The 25,986-nt window shown below is 44.8% G+C and overlaps 1 protein-coding gene and 1 pseudogene across 3 annotated transcripts in view; both read right to left on the reverse strand.

Moving 5' to 3' along the window:
• Positions 1-25,986, reverse strand: part of ACTG2 (actin gamma 2, smooth muscle) — a 26,983-nt gene continuing 997 nt past the window's right edge. Inside the window, exons 2-9 of one of the 3 annotated variants that reach the window (XM_004029440.3) lie at positions 18,430-18,591; positions 17,460-17,588; positions 11,191-11,301; positions 10,835-10,919; positions 6,300-6,461; positions 5,082-5,273; positions 2,889-3,070; positions 1-222 (exon numbers count right to left, since the gene is read on the reverse strand). In XM_004029440.3, coding sequence (XP_004029489.1) covers positions 79-222; positions 2,889-3,070; positions 5,082-5,273; positions 6,300-6,461; positions 10,835-10,919; positions 11,191-11,301; positions 17,460-17,588; positions 18,430-18,555 — 1,131 coding nt within the window. In that variant the 5' untranslated portion in view covers positions 18,556-18,591 and the 3' untranslated portion in view covers positions 1-78. Of the gene's footprint in view, positions 223-2,888; positions 3,071-5,081; positions 5,274-6,299; positions 6,462-10,834; positions 10,920-11,190; positions 11,302-13,350; positions 13,413-17,459; positions 17,589-18,429; positions 18,592-25,986 lie in introns of those variants that run through there. The other 2 variants (XM_055378095.1, XM_055378096.2) reach the window with 2 other exon arrangements.
• Positions 21,284-25,986, reverse strand: part of LOC101145023 (palmitoyltransferase ZDHHC6-like) — a 21,193-nt pseudogene continuing 16,490 nt past the window's right edge.

Below are 25,986 nucleotides of genomic sequence, written 5' to 3' on the forward strand. Positions count from 1 at the left end.
TAAGGCTTGTAGGTTTTAATGTTTCATGACTGGTAACAGAGTAGTCTCGAGGGGATCCTTGGAGAACCTGTTCTGACTTTAGAAGCACTTCCTGTGGACAATGGAGGGCCCTGCCTCATCATACTCAGGCTTGCTGATCCACATCTGCTGGAAGGTGGAGAGAGAGGCCAGGATAGAGCCCCCGATCCAGACTGAGTACTTCCGCTCTGGGGGAGCAATAATCTGCAAAGAACAAATGTGGTGAATCATGATCAGTCCCCAAGGGAATAAGCAAGGTGTCCAAAAATCTACTTATCCCAGAAAAGGGGAGCCCCATGGTCAGAAAAGAACAGGAGAAACATTGTGATAGATTAGATTATTGCTCAAAACCTTCACTTCCCCCCTCTTCCCTTATTCCCTCCATGGGAAGAGTGCACTGCTCCCTGTAAGGCTGGGCATTGTGTTTGCTTTGACCAATGGGATATTAGCAGACATAACACAAACAGGGGCTTGAAATATGCTTGTGTACTTGGGCATGTTCTCTTGCTCTTCCATGTGCATGAGAAGAGCTGCCCCTGGGGAGCAGCTAGCCCTTCAGCCTGGGCCCATTAATGAGAAATATGGACTTGACCTGAGCTGGCTGGACCTGCAGTTAACTCAGAGCCACTTACTTAGCCAAGCCTGACCTTGATCAGCTAACTTCCAGGTGATGCGCAGATGCACGAATAATAAATGCTCACTGTTAGGTGCCCCTGAGATTCCATAGTTGTTTGTTACTTGGCAATAGCTGACCGATACAAATATCTATTAGGGGACCCTTGTTCTGTTCTTGCCTGGAGTTTGGAAGCATGGGCAGGTTGGGCTGGGCTTCCTCCATGCCTGAGTATAAACCAGTCTACCCAAACCCTGTTTTGAGCTATCTGTCATCAGCCAATTATATCTCAGAAGTCCTCAAATTTATATCTACATTGTTCATGCTTTCCACTATGAATCCTGGGCTTAGCTTTTAGAAATTGATTGTCAGGTCAAACAACTTTGAACTCTACTTCAAAGGGGATCCAGAAGGACTATGATTCTTCAACTAGTTTTCCAGTTTTGGAAGGGTCTAAGAATTCAGTGCTAGAGCAAACCAGATAATAAATTGATTTTTTTTTGTTGCCGTAGAATCTCTTTACATATTACCTAAATCACAGAGATCATGGAATTGTAGAATAAGAAGGATCTTTAGAAGTTATTTTATTATCCAGGCAGACAAAAGTCACACAAATGCTCCTTGAACAGATTATTTCAAGGACTGGGAATGCACAGCCACTAGCAACGTAACAAATTTTATTGTTGGACACTTCTCATGAGAAAACTCTGGCATCTCTTAGGTTGGTGGTCCTAAATATAAGCCCTACCCCCACCCCAAATCTGTTCTTCTGTGTCCTTGAGACTTGCCTCATCTCCCCCAGTTCCCCTATAACAAATCCTGCTGTCCAATTTGGATAGGTGCTCATATAAGCACACACCTGCCTGGACACATTTGCTCCTTCTACTTCCTCTGCTTAGAGTGTCCTTTCCCTTCCGCTTTTATTTAGATTGTCCTGGTATTGATAATGTTTACTAATTAGATCCTAAACTCCATGAAGGCTGGCACATACTGTTAAAGTCAGAGCTGTGGCTCATGAATTGGGAAATGCATCAGATCACTGGCGGTTGTTTATCAGTGTAGGTGATGGGGGAGCAATTCAGACTTGTTGGACCAGAATCTGGGAGTGAGGCTAGGCGTGGTATACTGACACACAGTCCTGGTAAAAAGCCCCTGCCCCAGGCCTGGCACAGCTCTCCATAGGACAGGCCTCAGTAATGCACCATTCCTGTGGCTCTGGGTGAGAAGAGCCCACAGGTTCTCATCAGTTTCCTGCTGGTCTGCTCCATTTCTCTGTGATGAACACCATCTGTTAGGCAGGGGGAAGGCCCGGGGCAGCCTTCCTTCATGAAGGTTCTTAGAATATTGACTGAGAACACATTTCCTTACATCAGGCCTACTCCCCAGAGACCACCTTTATTGTGAGACTTTGTAACTTTCAACCAATGTGATATTTCTATTCCCAACTCTTTATCTAAAGCTGTTAGCAGCAAAGTTCCTAGAAGGAGCTAAAAATGTCTGTGTGACTGCTTGGAGACCAGAGGCAGAAGAGAAGCTCCCATCCTGCAGATGCCCAGGAGGCGAGAGGCCCTGTTGGGAGGCAGTATGGGGAAGGGCATGGCCAAGATGGGACAGTAGATCAGAGATGTTCAGGAATCAAGGAACGTCCCTGTTGAGTTTGAAGCAGAGCTGGCTCTATGACCAAACATCCACTCTTTGGAACTTTTACCCTCCTCTGGAGCAATAAAGTTAAAAGATACCATAGTGTGACCTCCTTCTTTTCTTTCCTTCTATTTCCCATCTCCTGATTTCCTTCTTAACCCTCTCAATATTCTATTTATTTATTTATTTATTTTTAGAGACAGGATCTATCTGAATTTATATTTAGAGACAGGCTGGAGTGCAGTGGCACAGTTAGAGCTCATTGTGGCCTTCAACTCCTGGGCTCAAGTGATCCTCCCACCTTGGCTTTCCAAAATGCTGGGATTACAGGTATGAGCCATTACACCTGGATAATATTCTCATCATCCCAAATTCTTTCAGCCTCTTCTCATGTGACATTCCTGGGATTATGTTTGAGATCCATGCTAAGTGGGTCTTCAGCCCATCAATGCCCAAGGAACATAATTCCATAGGATAAAATTGGCTCTAGTCCAGGATGATATTGAACCCAGGAGACCAGCAAGTTATCAGGTCTGGCAGCCTGCTTCTGAGGAACTCCCAGGTAGGCAAGACTTTATACAAAGAACAGGATGGAGAGAACTGAGGCAAGACCCACCTTGATCTTCATGGTGCTGGGGGCCAGGGCTGTGATCTCCTTCTGCATCCTGTCAGCAATGCCAGGGTACATGGTGGTGCCCCCAGAGAGGACATTGTTGGCATATAAGTCCTTACGGATGTCAATGTCACACTTCATGATGGAATTGTAGGTTGTCTCATGAATTCCAGCAGACTCCATGCCTAGTGGAGATCACAGTGTCTGGTCAACAGGCATCACTTCATAAATATGCACACCTCCATCTCCTCAAATGACCCTTCTTCGATTGTTGCAACTACCCTAGTTCAGAACTGTAATATCTCCCAAAAGGATTATAAGATCAGACCCCCTTCCTTGTCATGGCCTTTCCTTTATTGTCCCCAGTTCTGATTGATCTTTTTTTTTTTTTTTTTCTGAGATGGAGTCTTGCTCTGTCACCAGGCTGGAGTGCAGTGGCGCAATCTCAGCTCACTGCAACCTCTGATCCCTGGTTCAAGTGATTCTCATGTCTCAGCCTCCTGAGTAGCTGGGATTACAGGCACGTGCCACCACGCCCAGCTAAATTTTGTATTTTTAGTAGAGATGGGGTTTCACCATGTTGACCAGGATGGTCTCCATCTCCTGACCTTGTGATCCACTCATCTCGGCCTCCCAAAGTGCTGGGATTACAGGCGTGAGGCATTACACCCGGCCTGATATTTTACACTGTTGCCTGAAGCATATTTCTAAAGGAACACTTTTGTTATATCATCTTTCTTTTTTCATAACTTTTTGAGATATAATTCAGTCATTTTCAGTATATCCACAGAAGCAAACATCACCAAAATCTAATTTTAGAACATTTTTAATACCTTCAAAAGAGACTCCCATACCTAATAGCCGTCACTCCCCATTTTCCCCTCCATCCCTGCCCCAGCCCTAGGTAACAGCGAATCCACTTTCTGTCTTTAGAGGTTTGCCTATTCTGGATGTTTCTTGTCAATGGAATCATACGCCATATGGTCTTCTGTGTGTGGCTCCTTTCACTTAGTATAATGTTTTCAAGGTCACAGCATGGATCAATACTTCATTCCCTTTTATTGCCAAATAAGATTCCATTGTATGGATATACTCGTCATGTCATCTGACAGTCCCCCATTGCCTGCAGGTTGACATCCAGCTACTGTAGCCTGGCATCACAGTCTTCTGGAGCAAAAAGTCCTGCACGCCAAACTAGCTCTTGCCATCTGCCTGGTCTACTTACGTCTACTCTTTTTTTTTTTTTTTTTTTTTTTGGGACAGAATCTCACCCTGTTGCCAAGGCTGGAGTGCAGTGACACAATCACGGCTCACTGCAGCCTTGATCTCTGCGGCTCAAGAGATTCTCCCACCTCAGCCTCCTGAGTAGCTGGGACCATGGGCATGCACCACCATGACCTGCTAAATTTTGTATTTTTCATAGAGATGGGGTTTCACTATGTTGCCCAGGCTGGTCTCAAACTCACAGGCTCAAGTGATCTGCCTGCCTCAGCCTCCCAAAGTGCTGGGATAACAGGTGTGAGTCACCGCATGCAGCTGCCTCCAGTCTTTTTTTTTGTGAGACGGAGTCTCACTCTGTCACCCAGGCTGGAGTGCAGTGGTGCGATCTCGGCTCACTGCAACCTCTGCGCCCACCCGCGGTTCAAGCGATTCTCCTGCCTCAGCCTCTCAAGTAGCTGGGATTACAGGCGCCTGGCTAATTTTTGTATTTTTAGTAGAGATGGGGTTTCACTATCTTGGCTAGGTTGGTCTTGAACTCCTGACCTCGTGATCCATCTGCTTTGGCCTCCCAAAGTGCTGGGATTACAGGCGTGAGCCACTGCGCCTGGCCAAGCCTCCGGTCTTTTATCCATGCAATATGATTCCACACTGTAGATAGAAGAATCTTGCTAAACTACAACCTGACCTTGCTACATTGCTGCCTACAAACTTTCTGTGTTTTAACCTCATTCTTAAGTTTCATGTTATATTTCCTGTTCTGCTTTTCCTGTATCTTGATTTCCTTTCCCTTTTATTTAAAATGAGATTTTCCCTATTTTTTTTTAAAATACATTTTTGGCCCTTCCTAGGAAAATGTGAGGTATGTGTATGTAATTAACAAAGTGGCCATGACTCCTGGTGTTTCTCTCTCCATACCTCACCCACTCCTCCACCCTCCCCTCCTGAGATTGGCAGGGACTGTGGGCAGCACCTCACCAATAAAGGAAGGCTGGAAGAGGGTCTCAGGGCAGCGGAAGCGCTCGTTGCCAATGGTGATAACCTGCCCATCTGGCAGCTCATAGCTCTTCTCCAGGGAGGAAGAGGAAGCTGCTGTGGCCATCTCATTCTCAAAATCCAGGGCCACATAGCACAGCTTCTCCTTGATGTCTCGCACAATTTCTCTCTCAGCTGGAAGGAGCAGAAATGACAGAAGGTGAATACTGAGCTCTGTTAGTTTGGTTGTCCCATTTTGATCTCCACGAAAACCTCCTTCTCACATCTGCTTTATTCTTTTTTTTTTTGAGACAAAGTCTCACTCTGTCACCCAGACTGAAGTGCAGTGGTGCTGTCTTGGCTCACTGCAACCTCTACCTCCTGAGTTCAAGCAATTCTCCTGCCTCAGCCTCCCAAGTAGCTGGGATTACAGGTGTGCGCCACTAAGCTCGGCTAATTTTTGTGTTTTCAGTAGAGACAGGATTTCACCATGTTGGCCAGGCTGGTCTAGAACTCCTGACCTCAAGTGATCTGCCTGCTCGGCCTCCCAAAGTACTGGGATTACAGGCGTGAGCCACCACGCCTGGCCTCACGTCTACTTTAGGTTCAGTCATAGGATGATGATAGACTTGCCGCGAAGAGGGTCAAGCGTCACTCCATTCAATCTTAATTCTTCCACTCCTCTTTCTAAAGAGGGAGTCTCAAGTCTTGATTCCCAAGCAGGACTTTGCATGAGATTTCTGACAAAGCCTTAGGCCTTCCTGGGGGCTTTGCAGGACATATTTCTGGTCTAGACTCAGAAGTTTGATCTTACAGAATCTAGAGAGGCTCCCACCTAAAAAATGCCGATTGCCCAGGTGGGCCACATGACACCTTCCCCTTAGAAATTCGGGCCTCACTTATTCAATTTGTCCTCAAACCAAAGGTGCCCCTAGGTAATGAAATGCATCAGCAGATCTTCACTACCATTCAGCCTTGTGGAAACTAGCCCTAGTCCTGGTGTGGACGTGAACAGAGGCAGCTGGTCTCTGGGGAAGGAGGGACTGCTTCCATGACTATCTGGTCTTATCCAGAGGCCTAGCCCCAGCTTAAGGCCTCTCAGTCTATCTCACGAGAGTTTAAAGACACAGAGTCACAGAATTCTCATTGGTCCTGAGAACTTCTTGTCCTAAACCAGATTGGTTCTGAGCTCCAGTCAGAATCAGGAAAGGGGATGGATACCTGTGGTCACAAAGGAATAGCCTCTCTCTGTGAGGATCTTCATGAGGTAGTCCGTGAGGTCACGGCCAGCCAGGTCCAGGCGCATGATGGCATGGGGCAGGGCATAGCCTTCATAGATGGGGACATTGTGGGTGACGCCATCACCTGAATCCAGGACGATGCCTGTGGACAGAGAGGATCAGGCTTATAAAAATCTTATTCTTGCCTTTCATCAGTCTCTTTCTAGGACTGTTACCAATGAGCTCTGACTACCATATTTTCCTTTACCAGTTAAGAATATTCACCCATCACAAGAATCATCAATCATATTTTTTATTTTTTATGTATGTCACTTTTTTCCCCCCCAGTGAGACTGTAGGCCTCTGGAGGGCAAGTAAAATGTGTCCTTTTTTTGTATTCCTTGAAACACATTACTGGTAATGCATACTTGTCAATTTGCATTAAGTCTACATTGCATATTCTTTTTTTTTTTTTTTTGGAGACAGAGTTTTGCTCTTGTTGCCCAGGCTGGAGTGCAATGGCATGATCTCGGCTCACTGAAACCTCTGTCTCCTACGTTCAAGTGATTCTCCTGCCTCAGCCTCCTGAGTAGCTGGGATTACAGGTGCCTGCCACCACGCCCAGCTAATTTTTTGTATTTTTAGTAGATGTGGGGTTTCACTATGTTGGCCAGGCTGGTCTTGAACTCCTGACCTCAGGCAATCCACCTGCCTCGGCCTCCCAAAGTGCTGGGATTACAGGCATGTGCCACTGCATCCAGCCTCATATTTCTTAATCTAACAGCCACATCATAACTGATGAGAAAAATTACAATATCACCACTATTTTTTAATATTGTCCAGGATGTTCTAGCCAACTGCAGTGAAACAGAAAATAGAAATAGGAGGTGTGACTACCAAAGGGAAACAAAATTGTCATTATTTGCAGATAATGTGGTTTTATACAGAAGACCCAACAGAATCAATTAAGAAACCATTAGACCTAGTTAGATGGTTCAGTAAGGGCCAGATGCAAAATAAATGTCCAGAAAGCAGTAACTTCCTCTTGTGTAAGGATCTGAATCATGGCATATTTTATAATAAAAATGAGAGGCAACCTAAAGCTCCAGCAATAGAGAAATGGTAAAATAAATAAATAATGAAACCATCATACAATGACTACCACGTGGCTATTAAACATGATGTTTGCAAGGAAGTGCAAGGTTGGGCACGGTGGCTCATGCCTGTAATCCCAGCACTTTGGGAGGCCGAGGGGGGTAGATCACTTGAGGTCAGGAGTTCAAGACCAGCCTGGCCAACATGGTGAAACCCCATTGCTACTAAAAATACAAAAATTAGCCGGGTGCAGAGGCAGGTGCATGTAATTCCAGCTATTCAGGAGACTGAGGCAGGAGAATCGCTTGAACCCAGGAGGTGGAGGTTGTGGTGTGCTGAGATCACATCATTGCATTCCAGTCTTGGCAACAGAGCGAAACTGCATCTCAGAATGAAAACAAAAACAAAAACCAAAGTGCAAAGCACAGGATACGACACTGTATATGCCATGCATTTCTCCATCATTGTCCTTATCACATGCAGTGAAATTATCTTTTACTTTTGTCTATCTCCCACTAAACTGTTAGCTCCATAATGACAAAGTCTGTCTTATTTGTCAGTGTGTGCCCATGGCCTGGTACCATGTTTGGCACATTGTAGGGAGTAATGGAAAATATATGATGGATGAATGAATGGATAAATCAGTGAATAAATGATTAATGAATGTTTAAACAAATGTTTATGGAAGCTGTCAAGTTCCTATTAAAGACCATTTTATTTTGAGATTTCCTCTGTTACCCTGAGCACACTTCTATACCAAGGCCACATATAGTCATGTCCACATAATGACATTTTGGTCAACTTCAGACCACATACACAATGGTGGTGCCATAATATTATAAGGAAGCTGAAAAATTCTTATTGCCTAGTGACATCATAGCTGACATCACGTCACAGGGCAACGCTTTATTCACGTGTTTGTGGTGATGCTGGTGTAAACAAACCTACTGTACTGCCAGCTGTATAAAAGTACAGCACATACATTATGTACAACATACTTGAAAATGATAATAAACGACTATGGTTCTAGTACTGGCTTATGTATTTCTTATACTGTCTTTTATTTTTTTATTTTTTTTTTGAGACAGGGTCTCACTCTGTCACCCAGGCTGGAGTGCAGTGGTGAGATCTCAGCTCACTGCAGCCTCTGCCTCCTGGGCTCCAGCAATTCTCCAGCTTCAGCCAACCGAGTAGCTGGGACTACAGGCATGAGCTACCAATGCCTGGCTAACTTTTTGTATTTTTTGTAGAGATAGGTTGTAGCCATGTTGCCCAGGCTGGTCTTGAACTCCTGAGCTCAAAGAGATCCACCCACCTCGGCCTCCCAAAGTGCTGGGATTACAGGCATAAGCCACTGCACCCAGCCTCTTATACTATGTTTTTAATCATTATTTTAAAGTGTACTCCTTCTACTTATTAAATAAAAAGTTGACTGTAAAACAGCCTTAGGCAGGTCCTTCCGGAGATATTCCAGAAGGAGGTATTGTTATCATAGGAGATGACAGCTCCATGCATGTTATTAACCCTGAAGACCTTCCAGTGGGCCAAGATGTGGAGATGAAATACAGTGGTATTGATGATCCTGAACCTGTGTAGGCCAAGGCTAATGTGTATATTTTAGTTTTTATCAAAAAAGCTCTAAAAGTAAAAAAATAAAATAAAATAAATTTAATAGAAAAAAGCTTGTAGAATAAAGGATATAAATAAAGAAAATACTTTTGGCTGGGGGCGATGATCACACCTGTAATCCCAGTACTTTGGGAGGCTGAGGTGGGCAGATCACTTGAGGTCAGGAGTTCGAGACCAGCCTGGCCAACATGAGAAGGATCTGGAGAGGAGAATGGTCAGCCCTGGAAATTTCTGATTGACATTTAAAAGGTGTACTCCTTTTTTTTTTTCTCTACTAAATAAAGAAAAGACAAAAATAAGCCAGGCATGGTGGCACGCTCCTGTAGTCCCAGCTACTTGGGAGTTTGAGGCATGATAATCACTTGAACCTAGGAGGCGGAGGTTGCAGTCAGCTGAGATCGCACTACTGCACTCCAGCCTGGGTGACAGAGTGAGACTTCATCTCAAAAAAAAAAAAAAAAAATCATGGGAGGCTGAGGCAGGAGAATCGTTTGAACCTGGGAGACAGAGGTTGCAATGAGCCGAGATCACGCTACTGCACTCCAGCCTGGTGACAGAGCAAGGCTCCGTCTCAAAAAAAAAAAGAAAAGTCAAAAAAAGATGTTTTTCTATTACTGTCACTACAAAAAAAGTAAAAATGGCTTTAAAAATTAAAAAGTTTATAAGGTAAAAAACATTACAGTAAGCTAAGGTTAATTTATTATTGAAGAAAGAATAATATATATGTATATATATTTTTTTGAGACGGAGTCTCGCTCTGTCACACATGCTGGAGGGCAGTGGCGTGATCTTGGCTCACTGCAATCTCTGCTCCCAGGTTCAAGTGACTCTTCTGCCTCAGCCTCCCAAGTAGCTGGGATTACAGGTGCCTGACACCACGTCCAACTAATTTTTGTATTTTTAGTAGAGATGGGGTTTCACCGTGTTGGCCAGGCTGGTCTGGAACTCCTGACCTCAGGTGATCCGCCCACCTCAGCCTCACAAAGTGCTGGGATTTCAGGTGTGAGCCACTGTGCCTGGCCAAGAATAATATTTTTATAAATGTAGTACAGCCGATGTGTACAGTGTTTATAGTCTACAGTAGTACACAGTAACATTTTAGGTCTTCACATTTTCTCACTACTCACTCACTAACCCACCCAGAGCAATTTCTAGTCTTGCAAGCTCCATTCATGGTAAGTGCCCTACACAGGTGTACCATTTTTTATCTTTGATACTATATTTTCACTGTAACTTTTCTATGTTTCAATATGTTTAGCCATACAAATACCTAACCATTCTGTTACAGTTCCCTACAGTATTATAGTTAAATGCTATACTGTCTGTAGCCCGGAAGCAATAGGCCACGCCATACAGCCTGGGCATGTAGTAGGCTACAGCATCTAGGTTTGTGCAAGTACACTCTCTGATGTTCCCACAGTGACAAAGTCACCTAATGACATACATTTCTCGGAACGTATCCCTGTCATTAAGCAATGTGTAACTGCACTTACATTTCCACCACCACAGGTTCTACTCTTTCTGCTTCATGAAGCAGAAACATTCCAGTATTGTTGGAATGTGTGTATGTGTAGAAGCTCCTGGAATTATTACTGTGAGGGAAACAGTTCGTGCTGGATGTTTTTTCCAACTATACCAGGTAGGCTCACATCTGGCATTCCACATGGGCATTCTCACCTATTATCCCTGAGAAAGATTTTGCCTGGACTTCAGCTGTCCATTTGATTCTTCTGAGCAGGAGCCTCTGCCAGACCCCAGCTTTTCCCTACCTCCCCTGAAGTCAGAAAAGGAATGGATTACAGGATTACTCACCTGTCGTGCGGCCAGAGGCATAGAGGGAGAGCACAGCTTGAATGGCAACGTACATGGCAGGGACATTGAAGGTTTCAAACATGATCTTAAAGGACAATGAAGAATAAAAGATTATTTGGCAAAAATCACAGCACTTCTTGGCCTGTAGAATGGTTTGTAATCTCATTAAGGGCAGGAACTATGCCAGTTTGATAGTTCATTATTCCACACCCACTCCCCCAGGGCCTGGCATGGACTACAGACATAGCAGGTCCTCAGAGAGTTCTGTTGCACTGATGTTTGAAGGGGAGAAACTATCTGGCCAAGTATCCATGTTGCTTTCTTATGCCAGTGTTCAAGTCTTCCTGGCTTCTTACCTGGGTCATCTTCTCCCTGTTGGCCTTGGGATTTAGGGGAGCCTCTGTGAGCAGGGTGGGGTGCTCTTCAGGTGCTACACGCAGCTCATTGTAGAAGGAGTGGTGCCAGATCTAGCGGAGACAAAAGCCATATGAGCCTGGCAGACTCCCAATGGCTGGAAAATTCTCATCGACATTCCCATGCTGGGAGAGTGTGGCACCATGTTACGCAGGATGGGATGGATCTGGAGAGGAGAATGGTCAGCCCTGGAAATTTCTGACTGACATTTAAAGGGTATACTCCTTCTCAACAGGGCCCCAGGTAGGACTCAGACCTGGAACCAGTATTTTCTATGTGTTCATTATTTCCATTTGACCTTCCCTCCTCTTCACTCTCCTACAGTCTCTCCCCTGCCTTTGTGCACTGAGTGATGCAAGGCACATTGTATCACTCAAGTGTTCATTGCTTTCTGGCTTCTGGCTATATTTGGCTGATAGAAGATTCCTGCAAGAGGCTGGAAAGTAGGAGGGCAAAAGAAGTCAGGGTCTATCTCCTGACAATGGCGTGGCCCTCCATGAGCACAGTTCCTGTTGGGCAGACCCTCTTTCAGAGCTCAAGCTCTCACTAAGCTCCAATGACACTGCCCTCGTCACCTGACCCCTTCATGTTTAGGGGTGTGAGAGCTCCCTCTGTTGCTGGCTCTTGGGTGCCTCGACATCCCTTTGTAGTTGCCTTAACCCTATGCACATTTCTGTAGGACATTCATTTAACCAGTTGTAAAACCCCAGCTGAGTATACACTGTCAAACAATTTCAAAACCCCAGCTGAGTGTACACTATCTCCTGCTGAGAATCTGACAGAGGCACTTGGGCTCAATTTTCACTGGCTATTATTGGCCAGGCTGGTGCTTTAAAGCAGGGTTTCTCAATCGCAGCTCTATGACATTTTAGGTTGGATAATTCTTTGTTGTGGAGGGCCGACCAGTATCCCTGGTCTCCACCCACTGGATGCTAGCAGCAGTTTTCCAGTTGTGACAATAAAAAATGTCTGCAGACATTGCCAAATGTCCTTTGGGAAGCAAAATCATCCTGGTTAAGAACCACCGCTTAGCCTGGGCAACACACTGTGGGCCTGTCTCTACAAAAAGATAAAAAATTAGCCAGGCATGGTAGCGCCTGCCTGTAGTCTCAGCTACTCAGGAGGCTGAGGCAGGAGGATCGCTTGAGCCCAGGAGGTCAAGGCTGCAGTGAGCTGTGATCATGGCACTGCACTCCAGCCTGGGCAACAGAGCGAAACCCTGTCTCAAAAATAAAAAAGAACCACTGTTTTAGAGGAAGTTAATTTCTTCCTATGTCCAATTCCTTCTTCAGTGATCAAGTACGACCAAAAAGGAGTCTTTCAGAGGGATTGGGCAAAGCGTAGCAGGGACATGGGGCTTTGGTTTCCTCAGAGGCGAGGCACAGGGTCATTTGATGCCATTGGACCCATGTATTTATGGACCGCCAGGTTTGTGCTAAGACGGTGGTAAGTGTGATGAAGGCAGATATGAATCAGACATGGCACCCAATTCTCAGTTGCAAAGTCCAGAGGGGAGAGAGACGTTTAAAAAAGACCAAAACAAACAAAAAGAAAAACACAAGCCACATTTTAAGTGAAAGAAGAGGTAGGAGTAATTCATTATCTGAGGGATTTAAATGGGCCTTGAGGGCAAAAGAAGGTCTCCAGAGGCTGCTGCAAAAGGCATCCGGGGCAGAGGGAATGGCACAGGCAGAGGCCCTGGACCGTGAGCCTTGCACAGGAACCTGAAGGACAGCAACTGGTCTTAAGGAGGGGACCCCATGCTACTTAAAATGTGCTTCCTCAAGGCCCTGTCTCAGAGTCACCTGGGATCATCTGACCCACTGAACCAGAATCCTTGGGTGTTGGGCTCAAGCATCTGCACTTGATTTTAGTTTATTTTTTGGAGTTTTTATACCTTAAAAGTTAAAGATGTCGATAATTTTTAAAGTTAGAAAAATATTTTTAAGGTTGAGTGTGGTGACTCATGCCTGTAATCCCAGCACTTTGGGGAGCTGAGACAGGCAGATTGCTTGAGCCCAGGGGTTGGAGGCCAGCCTGGGTAACAAAGTGAGACCCTGTCTCTACAAAAAATTAAAAAATCAACTGGATGTAGTGTGCACCTCTGTTCCCAGCTACACCGGAGACAGAGGCAAGAGGATTCCTTGAGCCCAGGAGGCCAAGACCGCAGTGAGTTATGACTGCACCACTGCACTCCGGCCTGGGCGACAGAGGAACATCCTAGCTCAAAATTTTTATTTATTTATTTATTTATTTATTTATTATTATTTTTTATTTTGAGATGGAGTCTTCCTCTGTCACCGAGGCTGGAGTACAGTGGCGCAATCTCGGCTCACTGCAAGCTCCGCCTCCCGGGTTCACGGCATTCTCCTGCGTCAGCCTCCCGAGTAGCTGGGACTACGGGTGCCCACCACCACACCCGGCTAATTTTTTGTATTTTTAGTAGAGATGGGGTTTCACCGTGTTAGCCAGGATGGTCTCAATCTCCTGACCTCGTGATCCACCCGCCTCGGCCTCCCAAAGTGCTGGGATTACAGGCGTGAGCCACCGCGCCCGGCCAAAAATTTTTTTAATGGAATAAAAATCTCCCCTATGTCCATCACCTAACAACAAACAGTTAACATTTTGGCTTTTTTCTTTTTCCTAATCTTTTGTCTTTATGTATTTTTAAATTTATTACTATCATTATTTATTTCATATTCTTTTATTTATTATATTATTATACTATGTTCAAATTTGTTTTTATAACATTATTTTACTTTTCATAATAAATATTTATTTTTAATAAACTAAAACTTTTGAAAATGCTTATATAACATTTTATCATATACTATCATATATTTAATCACATTACTATTCATGGTGTCTTTGATTTTTGGTTATAAATAATCCTATGATAGTTATCTTTGTGCATATTGCAATTTATTTTTTGTATTCAGGATGTTTTCCAAAGAAGAAGATTCTAAAAGTGGAATTACTGGGCTAAAGAACATGGCAATTGGAAGACTTTCTGATTTCTGTTATTAACAAATAGGCTAAACCACTCTTTACTTCAGAATTAAAAAGTGGCTGTTTTACCCCATTCTTACCTGAATTCAGTGCTCTCACTCTTAAAATACGAAATAATTTGATAGGTAAAAATCATACCTAGTTATTTTACTTCAATTTTTTTGTTTCAAATGAGTTTAAATTTTTTCACATTTGCAACTTTTCATAATTTCTGTTCAGCTAATTAACTTTGTTTTTTATTTGTCTGGGGGACACTTCATATTTTTAATTGTCAATTTGCATTAACTGTTCATATTAATCCCTCATTGCCCTTTTGTTTTGCAATTTGTTATTTGGCTTTTAAATTTGGTTATTTTTGAGATATTAAAAGTTACGATTTTTTAAGAAGTCAGATTTGTCATTCTTTTTCTCTATGACCACTCTTACCAGAAATTTGATTAAATGCTCACATTAACTGTATTATATTTTTGGTAATTTAAATGTTTACATTAACTTTTATATTTAATTGACATGTGTTTGGTGAAATGGTATGAGCTTAGGGCTATAAACCAAGATTCTCTAGCTCCAAAAATAACTAATCAGTTGTCCCAGAAATAATTTATTGACTAGTCCTTTCCTCCTTTCTGATGCTGGAAGTTTCATTTATTATACATTTCCTCTTTACCTTTTTGCTGGTATCAAATTGTTTTAACGTTATAATTTATAATATTGTATTTTATTACATTATGTCTTCCTTCATAATTAAAAAAATTCATTTTGTTCTCATAATTGTTGCTTATTTATTTCTGCAAACATACTTTAGAATTATGTCACATAATTTTTATTGGAATCCAATGAGCCTATAAATTAATTTGAGGACATTTGACACTTTTACCCAATTTGGTTTTTCTTTTAAGGCACACAAGATTTTATATATATATATATATATATATATATATATATATATACACACACACACACACACACACACACACACACAATGATTTATAGATATATAATAAAATGATTTTATATTTATACATATATACATTTTTAAAAAATATATATAGGGTCTCACTCTGTTGCCCAGGCTGGAGTGCAGTGATGCGATCTTGGCTCACTGAAACCTCCACCTCCCAAGTTTAAGTGATTCTCCTGCCTCAGCCTCTGGAGTAGCTGGGACGACAGGTGCTAACCACCACATCCAGCTAATTATTGTTTAGTAGAGACAGGATTTCACCATATTGGTTGGCCAGGCTGGCCTCAAGTGATCCACCCGCCTCAGCCTCCCAAAGTGCTGGGATTACAGGTATGAGCCACTGTGCCCGGCCTTAAGGCACATAATTTATTTTTAAGGGTTTCTTTAAAGAGTTCACACATTGTCACTACTGTGAATAAAATAGTTTGTCTATTATTTGTCTATTATGTTTTCTTCCTTCCTTCCTTTCTTTTTTTTTTTTTTTTTTTTTTTTTGAGACACAGTCTCACTCTATCACCCAGGCTGGAGTGCAGTGGCGTGAACACAGCTCACTGCGGCCTCCACCACCTGGGCTCAAGTGATTCTCATGCCTCAGCCTCCTGAATAGCTGAGACCACAGTCATGTGTTACCATGCCCAGTGAATTTTTACATTTTTATTTCATAGAGATAGGGTCTCACCATGTTGCCCAGGCTGGCCTCAAGCTATCCTCCTGCCTTGGCTTTCCAAAGTGTTAGGATTACAGGCATGAGCCTCTGGCCTCTATTATGTGGGAGTTTTTTTTTTTTTTTTTTGAGACGGAGTCTCACTCTGTCATCCACGGTGGAGTGCAGTGGCACAATCTCGGCTCACTGCAACCTCTGCCTCCCGGGTTCAAGCGATTCTCCTGCCTCAGCCTCCCGAGTAGCTGGGATTACAGGCACCCGCCACCATGTCCAGCTAATTTTTGTATTTTTAGTAGAGACGGGGTTTCATCATGTTGGCCAGGTTGGTCTCAAACTCCTGATTTTGTGATCCACCCGCCTTGGTCTCCCAGAGTGCTGGGATTATAGGCGTAAGCCACTGCGCCCGGCCTATTATGTTTTTAAATTAGATACTGTTACATATATATGAATCATATGTGTCACTTATTGAGCACATAAGTATGTTCCATGCCTTGGGATTATACTAAGCATTTAGCTAATTCAATCTCCAAAGCAACCTAATGCACAAAGTGTTTTTTATCTTCACTTTACAAATGGGAAAACTAAGACTTATAGGGTGGGATTTGCACCTGGATTTCCTGCCATTGCCTCTAATCTCTGTGCTCTTACCCACTCCACTGTATAACGTGAAATCTATTGCATTTTATGTGCAGTACTTGTCTCACATTGAGTGACTCAGTCTAGGATTTAGAGAAAAGTATAAGTGAATTACAGACTTCAAGTCAACATTCCTCATTTCCAGTTGCAGTCTGCTCAATAAGCCCCCTATCACATTTCCAAAGACAGGCGTTGCAGAAACAAGAACACTCAGCCAACTGTCAGCAGAGTTAATCACAAGAATATTAGAAAGTCTCTATTAACATTTTGCACACATAATTTTGTTTACCATGAGCTCCACCATTTAAAAATCCTGCTCCCCCCAGAATATTTTCTTAAACAAAAATGCTTCTAGAAACCCTGAGAGAGTTCTACTTAACAACTTTCACTGGAGACTCATCATCATAGTCTAGCATCAGTCCACCTATGTGAAGTCTTGACAGGGAAGATAAGAATGAGAGAGATGGCTGTTTGCCTCTCTTGAGCCAGCACCAGCATTTTAAAGAAGGGGTAAGCACTGGCCTGAGTACATATTGCAGGAAAAGATGATCGTGGAGATCAGGCAGGGAAAGGTCCTCCAGTGCCAAGACGGGGAGTTAGGAACCCCCTGTTGGTTAATGAAGAGCTACTGAAGATTTCTGAGGACGTGAGTGACATGAGCTGACCTGTGTTTAGAAAGATCAGTTTTGCAGCAGTGTAGAGAATTAATTCGGTGAATGAGGGCAAGAGACCAAGAAATCAGCCAGGAAGCCATTGCAATAGTCCAGGGAGAGGTGTTGGCAGCCTAGGTTGGAGAAATGGTCGTGGGGCTGAAAAGAAAGGAAAGACAGAAGTGAGAAGCATTTTAGAGGGAGAGTTGACAGAGCACAGTGGCCTATGAATACGAGGGTCATGACGATGGGTGATCATTAAAGCAGGCTCATTAAGGGGAAGTCTACAGATACCTTCTCCATGTCATCCCAGTTGGTGATGATGCCGTGTTCAATGGGGTATTTGAGAGTTAGGATCCCTCGCTTGCTCTGAGCCTCATCCCCCACATAGCTGTCTTTCTGGCCCATTCCCACCATCACACCCTGCAATGCAAAGAGAAGAAAAGAGAAATGAATGACTGAGGGCTCCACACAAAGGGATTCAGGCACTGGAAGGTCTCTGAAGAAAGATAAGGATGGGAAAAACAGCCTTCTTCCCCCGGAAACAGGATAGCAGGAGACAGGATGGAGCAGATGCCAGTGAGTATGAAGGTGTCAGGAAGAGAAGGTGGAGGATTTCTTGTGTGGTGGCCTTTCTTCTTTCTCTTCAGACAATGATGTTTTCTGAGATAAAACAAGCCCCTCCCATACACTTCTTCCCCTCATCCTACTACACACAGACACACACACGCAGACAGACACACACACACACACACGACTTGTATGTATCCTCCTCAAGTCCCCTGTGCCTGCTTAGATCTCCAAATCTTTGCTATTCTCTCCACCTGCTGAAATCCTTCTTATTCTCAGAGATTACTTTTTCTGTGACACCTTTCCCTTCCTGTGAAATATTTTACCTCTATTACAGCCCATGATCTCTGGTTAGTTATGTGTATTTCTTCACAAAGTGTAAATTTCTTAAAGGCAAGAGGCTTGTTCAATCCCATATAAATTAATTTTTCCAAACCTGGCGACCCCCCAAATGTAAGCCAGACATAATAGTGTCATTGTGTGCCTGATGTATATTGGTTTTGGCCCTGGATATTTCTATTTAAAGGGTCCTGCTCTATCAGTTAATCAGAAAACAACTCCCTACACCTGGCGTACACACACACACACACACACACACACTTCCTTCCCCTAACCCCCAGCTCAGCAGAGTCTCCACAGTGCAGCGCTTACTCCTAGTGGCTCAAAGCCTGGTGGTATCCAGATGAGCACGCACCTGGTGGCGAGGGCGGCCCACGATGGAGGGGAAGACAGCCCGGGGGGCATCATCTCCTGCGAAGCCTGCCTTGCACAGGCCAGAGCCATTGTCACACACGAGCGCAGTGGTCTCCTCTTCACACATGGTGTGTGGGGCCGAGTGAGCTGGGGACTGGAGCACCTTGGGATATAGGGGAGAAGGGAACTAGTCAGCCACTTGTCAAATCAGTTTGGAGACAGTTTCTTGGCTTTGGGGCCTGACCCTACCTGCAACCAGGGCACACTTCCAGGAGGGACAGGCATGGGCTTGGCCTCCCACTCACTGGCAGTTGAGCCTCCTCCCTCTGCCCTGAATTGTGAATTGTGTCCCCCCAAAAATTCATGTTGAAGTCCTAACCCCCAGTACACAGAAGGTGACTGTATTTGGAGATAGGGTCTTTAAAGAGGTAATTAAGTTAAAATGAAATTAATGCAATATGGCTGTCATCCAGTATGACTACTCCAGTACAATGGGTGTCTTTATAAGAAGAGGAAATTAGGATCCAGATGCATGCAGAGGGTAGGCCACGGGAGGATGCAGTGAGAAGGTGGCCATATACAAGCCAAAGAAAGAAGCTAAAAGTTCTGAAAGGACACCTAGCAAACTGATTATCATGATTACCTCTGGGAGTGTGGAAAGGAACTGGGAGAAGAAGTGCTGGGTTATATCTATAATATTTTAATTTTTTTACGAGGAGGCTGCATTTGCATATAGTTTATGTAATTTAAAAAAATCAATAGCATAACATATCACTAGGAAAAAATAGGCAGTGGTTATAGGTGAAATGTACACTCCTAAGGGTAGAAGCACCTTGATGAGGAAGGGGCACTCTGGGAGGAGAGAGGAAAAGAAGGGACTCCATGACGGGACTCACTGTTTGTTGCCTCGACAGATGGGGACAACAGAGGATTCCCTACCCCATGCTGAGATCCGAATTGGGATGGATGCAAAATAATGAAGAAATTAACTTTCTCAACATCTGCTGCACGCATTCTTTCTTTCTCTTTTTCTGCCTTCTTTCCTTCCTGTATCTTTTTCTTTTTCTTTCTTTCTTTTGAGTTACAAACAGCATCTGACAAATTCCTGGCATTTGGTGATGAAGGAGAAGCAACAGAGCCTCGGAAGACAGTCAGAGATTGCCTCCTACCCTGGGAGGACCCAGTGGGGCGGGGCAGAAGTGGGGAAGGCCCCAGCTGAGGGGCTGGGCAGGCAGACTTCCAAAAGCCCAGAGAAAAGAGAGGCACCAGGCACATAAAGAGAAGGCCGGCTGAAGTTTTATCCGGGATGTGCGATTGCAGGTGCCTATGGCATGGAGCAGGGAGAGGGGAACTTCTAAAACCTGTGACCCTTGGCCCCAGATGGCCTCATGCAGAAGCTGGACAGAGAAGACCATACTGAAGCAGAGAGGAGACAGCACCACAGGCCTGAGAACGCGAGGTCTGAAGGCTAGGTAGACGCTGAGCAGAGGCTTGTAAACATTTTCAAGACTAAAAGAAAGCCCTTCCCAGATATGTTCAAAGCAAGGCTCATACTAGGGGAGAGGCCTGCTGTGACTTCTTAAATCCAGCTTTGCCTCCGTCTCTGCTGATCCTTATGTCTCCCATAGCCCCAGTGATGAGTCCTCACTCTCTAAACCAGCCCACAAGGTCCAGAATAGGATATCCCTCTTGATAAAGCCATGTACTAAGCAATAATACAATTTGGTATATTTGCAGCTGCCTCAGTCAATGTCAATGAGGAGGCAGCAATATGTCCCAGGGCTCTACTCTTGACCCTTTCTCATGTGACATTTTTATAAATGAATTGAATGAAAATATAAAGCACAGGTTGATAAAGTTTTCAGATAAAACAGCTGGGAGAGAGTAATATTAAATACACTGGGTGAAAGAATAAAAATCCAAGAAGATCTCAAAAGGCACAGAAAATGAGCTGAATCAAAAGATATATATATATATATATATATATTTTGAGATGGGGTCTTGCTCTGTCACCCAAGCTGCAGTACAGTGGCAAGAACGCAGTTCACTGCAGACTCAACCTCCCGGGCCCAAGCGATCCTCCCACCTCAGCATCCCAAGTAGCTGGGATCACAGGCATGCCCTATGGCTGGCTGATATAAAAATTTTTTTCTGTAGAAACAGAGTCCCCCTCTGTTGCCCAGGCTGGTCTGAACTCCTGGGTTCAAGTGATTCTCCTGCCTCAGCCTCCCAAAGTGCTGAGATTACCAGTGACCCACCACACACAGCCAAGGTTAAATTTAATGAAATGAATATGAATTCCTATATTGTGGGTTTCAATCACCAAACTGTGAAAGTTCTTGTGGCCGGGCGCGGTGGCTCAAGCCTGTAATCCCAGCACTTTGGGAGGCCAAGGTGGGCGGATCACGACGTCAGGAGATCAAGACCATCCTGGCTAACATGGTGAAACCCCGTCTCTACTAAAAATACAAAAAAAAAAAAAGTTAGCCAGGCGTGGTGGCGGGCGCCTGTAGTCCCAGCTACTCGGGAGGCTGAGGCAGGAGAATGGCATGAACCCGGGAGGCGGAGCTTGCAGTGAGCCAAGATCGAGCCACTGCACTCCAGCCTGGGCAACAGAGCAAGACTCCATCTCAAAAAAAAAAAAAAGAAAAAAAAGAAAAGAAAAAGAAAAGAAAAAAGAAAGCTCTGTTTAGCATCTGTGAGCAGGACTTGGTGTCTTGTTGACCGTCAGCAGTGTGCTATGGCCAGGATAAAAGCTACCTCTGCCCTTAGCTGGGGTACTGTGTGTGGTTCTTGGGGCCACCCTTGCTGGCAAAGGTATGGAGAATTGGCTTCACATTCACTGCTTGTGAGTGTTAAATTGTACTACTTTTCTGAAAGGGAATTTGAAAATACTTATTAAAAGCCTTAAAGATGTACACACCTTTTGACTCCCCAAAAGCACTTCTACGAAACTATCTTTGTGAAACAGTCATGAGTGAATGAAAAGATTTGGCCTGTTTTCACACCTTTGTTTAAAATGATCAAAATTAGGAACAATCTCAATATCAAAAAAAGTTACTGAATAGTAAATAAGTTGGCTTGTAAACTAATTGCTGGAAGCCTCCATACAATGGAGAAACTAAAATATTTAATACAATAGAAAAGGTGCAAGTTGCTTTGGTAGGTGAAACAGCAGTATGTTCCAAATCTCAGAGAAGGTAAAAAACTTAGCCAGAGATCTCTTCACCAAGAAGAGGCTGGGAAAGGCAGGCCTGGCACCCACCGAGGACACTTCCCAAGCCTGAGATATGCCTTCGTCACTACTTTGGGGAACCGTCATAACTTCTCCATGTTTGGTGTTTTTGCTTCAGCCTGTCTCTCCAGAGCTGTTGGCAGCAAGCACCCTAAAACAAAAGGGTCTGTGTTCTTTTCTCTCTATGAAATGGAGTCCCTCCTGTGCCAGGGCCATGCCTAGATTTACTTTTTACAGCCCCAGCACCTAAGTGGGTGTTTAACACATAGGCGGTGCTATGGTTTGAATGTTTGTCCCCTTCAAAACTCATGTTGAAATTTAGTTGCCAATTTTAACAGCAGGGTTCTGCCCTCTTGAATGGACTACTGTCCTTCTCAAAAATGGGTTTTTTTATAAAAGGGCGAATTTGGTCCCTTCCCGCTCTCTCTTGCCCTTCTGCCACGTAATGGTGCAGCAACAAGGTGCCACCTTGGAAGCAGACTCTGGGCTCTCACCAGACAGACACTGAATCTGCTGGTGCCTTGATCTTGGATGTCCCAGCCTCCAGAACTTTGAGAAATACATTTCGATTGTTTATAAATAACCCAGTCTCACATATTCTGTGGTAGCAACAAACGTGGATTAAGACAGTAGGGGTTCAATAGATGTTGAATGACAATGTTGCCGTCTGACTGGCCCCCCTCCCAGACCTGGTGTGCTCTGCCTCTGGGATACCCGAGTCCCCACAGTCCAGCCTCATGGTGGTTCAGTCACAAGGGCCTGACTTAGAATCACGTGGGCAGTCTTCTCTCCAAGCTGGCCAGTGAACAGCAGTGCTGCCCTGTTCCAGCAGGTGGTCCACCTTGAGGGGAAAGCAACCTCCAAAGCGAGGAAGTAGCCAAAGAGGCAAAGCTGTGCTCCGAGACTGCCTCCCTCTAGGGTCCCCTCAGCATCCCTCTCTCCAGTGTGACTTACAGTTCAAGCCTGTCTGGGTTTTCAATGGGCCCTTTTGTCTCCCTCCCCAAACTCTCTCCGGTGTTTCCCACACACAGAAAGAGGGAGAGCCTGGAATTTCGTTTCCAAAGCACAGCAGCAGCTGAGACAAGCCACAAGGCGACTTGAAGCTGTCAACAACGCCGTTCTGCAGCCCTTCAGGTGGCTTGGAGTCTGCTATTTTGAAGGCAAAACTCAACCAAAGTGAGGGTGGGGAAGGCAAGGGGAAGGCAGTGGGAGGGCTGGCGGAGTCGAGCCTCCAAAGGGCCCCGTGCTGCTCTGGGAAGAAGGGGTTCACCCTGGAGCCAGACTCGTGGACCGTCTCTGCCAGGAGAAATTCTAAACTTTCCTCAGCTGCTTTCTGGTAATTTGTGGCTAGACTCGAGCATGTCAGCTGAACCAGAGTCAAAGTCACTGTGGTTTCCTGGGGTCACAACCGCTTCATGCTTGGCAGGGAGCAGAGTTGTTCTGGTTCTTTCAGCACGAATGACATCTGGGCTTCATTGAAGCTCTCACTGACTCAGGAATGAAGCTTTTATTCCCCTTGCCCCAAAGGTGGCCAGAAACCAAAGACATAATGAATGCAAGTCATTTGCTCACTCACCCGTCTCCCTGGCCACCTCAAACCCAATGTGAGGGCAGAGCTGTTAAAATCCACTCTCCCCAGCACCTCAAAGGAGACAAGTTTGGCTCTAGAAATCCTCCCACTGCTCCTCCTTCCTTTACCCTCTTCTCCCTCCTGGTTCCCCTTTCCCACAGCCCAGTCCCTTCCTTCCCTGGGCCTTAGTTTCCTCCGCTAGAACATGGAAATTATAGTATCTATCTCACAAGATGATAGAACGGAAATGAAGGTGCCGTAGACATTGTAAATCAGGGTAGGCAAATTCCGGCCTGTTTCTGTATGGCCTATATCTCAGAATGGTTTTTCCTTTTTTTTTTTTCTTTTTGAGATACTGGGCCTCACTCTGTCACCTAGGCATTGAGTACAGTGGCACCATCAACCTCACTGCAGGCTTGAACTCCTGAGCTCAAGGATCCTTTCTCCTCATCCTAGGAGCTGGGATGGCAGGCATGTGGCTGGCGTGGCCACTACATTCTGCTAATTTCAAAAAAAATTTTTTTTTGTTGAAACAGGGTCTTGCTATGTTGCCCAGGCTGGTCTCAAACTCCTGGCCTCAAGTTGTCCTACTGCCTTGGCATCCCAAAGTGTTGGGATTACAGGTGCAAGCACTGCACCTGGCCCGACATTTTCAAACGGTTGAGAAAAAAGCAAAAGAAGAAAAATATTTCATGACCGGTGGAAATTATATGACATTCAAATCTCAGAGTCTAATAAATAAAGTCTTACTGAAACACAGCCACATCCATTCACTTACATATTATCTATGGCTGCTTTTGTTACAATGGTAGAATTGAGTACTTGTGACAGAGACCTTCAGGCTCCGAAAGCCTAAAATATTTACTATCTGGGCCTCGTCAATCCCCGTCGTCAAGGGCTGTAAAGAATAATGATTCTTATTAATCTCTCTTACTCTTCTCCATCAAAACTTGCTCCCAGGATGAAGCCTGTCATATTGAAAGGAATTGAATGATCCATTTCACACATCAATGACTATTGAAAGTTGAATTTATGTCAGTTCTCAAAGACATTTTCATTTTGACAGAAAGTGTTAGGCCTAAACAGAGGGCCTCTGCGATGATGAGATTTCAAACAATAGTTGGGGACAGGTTTTTGGGTGAGGGCTTCAAGTGACATGTAAGCAGCTGCGTCTCTGCCTTTTATTATTTGCCTACACGTATATACAAACCATCAGAAACCCTGGCAGAGAGAAATTGTCTATGAAAAACACTGCCATGGTGGAAAATTCTAACAGCACCTCTAATTAACTTCAGGATATCTTCACTAGGTTCATATATATACATGAGTTCAATTAAAAACAACTCTGCTGAGTAATATTTTGGATCCTCCACAATCTGTCATGGGTGCCTTATCTTCTGGCTCTTACCCGGCCTTCCATTCACTCCCCTGGCTCTGCTCCTGTCCAGACCCCTCTCTTGAGCTCTAGGCCTGCAGAGCCTGCTGTGCATCTCCCCCACCAAAACCCCCCTGGCACCCCAACTCCACACCTCCAGGACTGCTCTCCTCATCAGCAGCCTCTGCCCGGAGCTGCCATCACAGACTCACACCACCCACTCTGAGCCCATGCCCAATGCCCTGGTGCCGCCCTCTTCCCTCCCAGCCTATCACCAGCCCTTCTTACTTCTACCTGCACGGCACCCATGCCACCAGCTCAGGACCACCGCATGCCACAGTAGTGCTCTTGCCCTGTTCCAGTCCACTCTCCTCACAGCTGCCAAAGCAGCCCCTTCAACAGATACCCTCCAGATTAAAACCCTCCCCATAGCCTGATCCTTTAGAGTCTAAAGCCCTTGTAATCCAGCCCTGCGGACCCCTCTGAATTTAGTTTTACCTGATTCCTGCCTTGCCATCTAAATTCAGTGGAGTTGAGCCACTTGAGTCCCAAAGACCATGCTTCCTCTTTACCAGGAAGGACCAAGCTTGGTCCTTACTTCAGGACCAAGCTCAGGCACCTCTTCCTCCAGGAAGTCTTCCCTGATAACTCCTGGGTTGAGTGATGGGCTCCTCCTGGCCTTTACCCCTTTCGTGTACTTATTTGCTCCATGGTTCTCATCTGTTTATCTGTCTCTTCCAGTAACTGCAGAAGCCTCTCCACTGTCCCTAAGGAGCAGAGGCAGTGCCTGGCCCATAATAAGTGCTCAATAAATGTTGGCAGAATGAACAAGGGGAAAGAGGAAAGATATCTCGCCCCAAGGTCATGATGTCACATGGCCCATCCCCTTTTCTCAGGCCTGGCATGTAGGATCTTACTGTTCATTGCAGTTTCTCCAGCACCCATCCATCTCTGTCACAGGAAGCTCTTCCTCTTTTCAGCCCGAGGGTTAGTATCAGAGTCCAAACCCACATTCAAGTAATCAAAGTGAGCACTTAGAGCCTCCCTGTACAAAGTGTGGTCCCAGACCAGCAGCTTCAGCGTCGCCTGGGAGCTTGTTAGGAATTCCAAGTATCAGGCCATATCTCGGCCTACTGGAATCAGAATCTGGGGTGGGGCATGGGGCAATCTGTGTTTTAACAAGCACTCCAGGTGATTCTTAAAGTTTGAGAACTCAGGGCCGGGCCCTGACAGTCTTGAGCTGAGTGCTGTATATACGCATTCTCTCGTTTAATCCTCACACCACCGCCAAGTAGATATTATTATTCTTGCCCCCATTTCACAGGTGAGGAAGCTGAGGTCACTCAGTAACTTGGTTAGCCTGACAGTCTGCCTTCAA

Source organism: Gorilla gorilla, chromosome 12 (assembly GCF_029281585.2).
Source record: "Gorilla gorilla gorilla isolate KB3781 chromosome 12, NHGRI_mGorGor1-v2.1_pri, whole genome shotgun sequence".
NCBI lineage: Eukaryota > Metazoa > Chordata > Mammalia > Primates > Hominidae > Gorilla > Gorilla gorilla.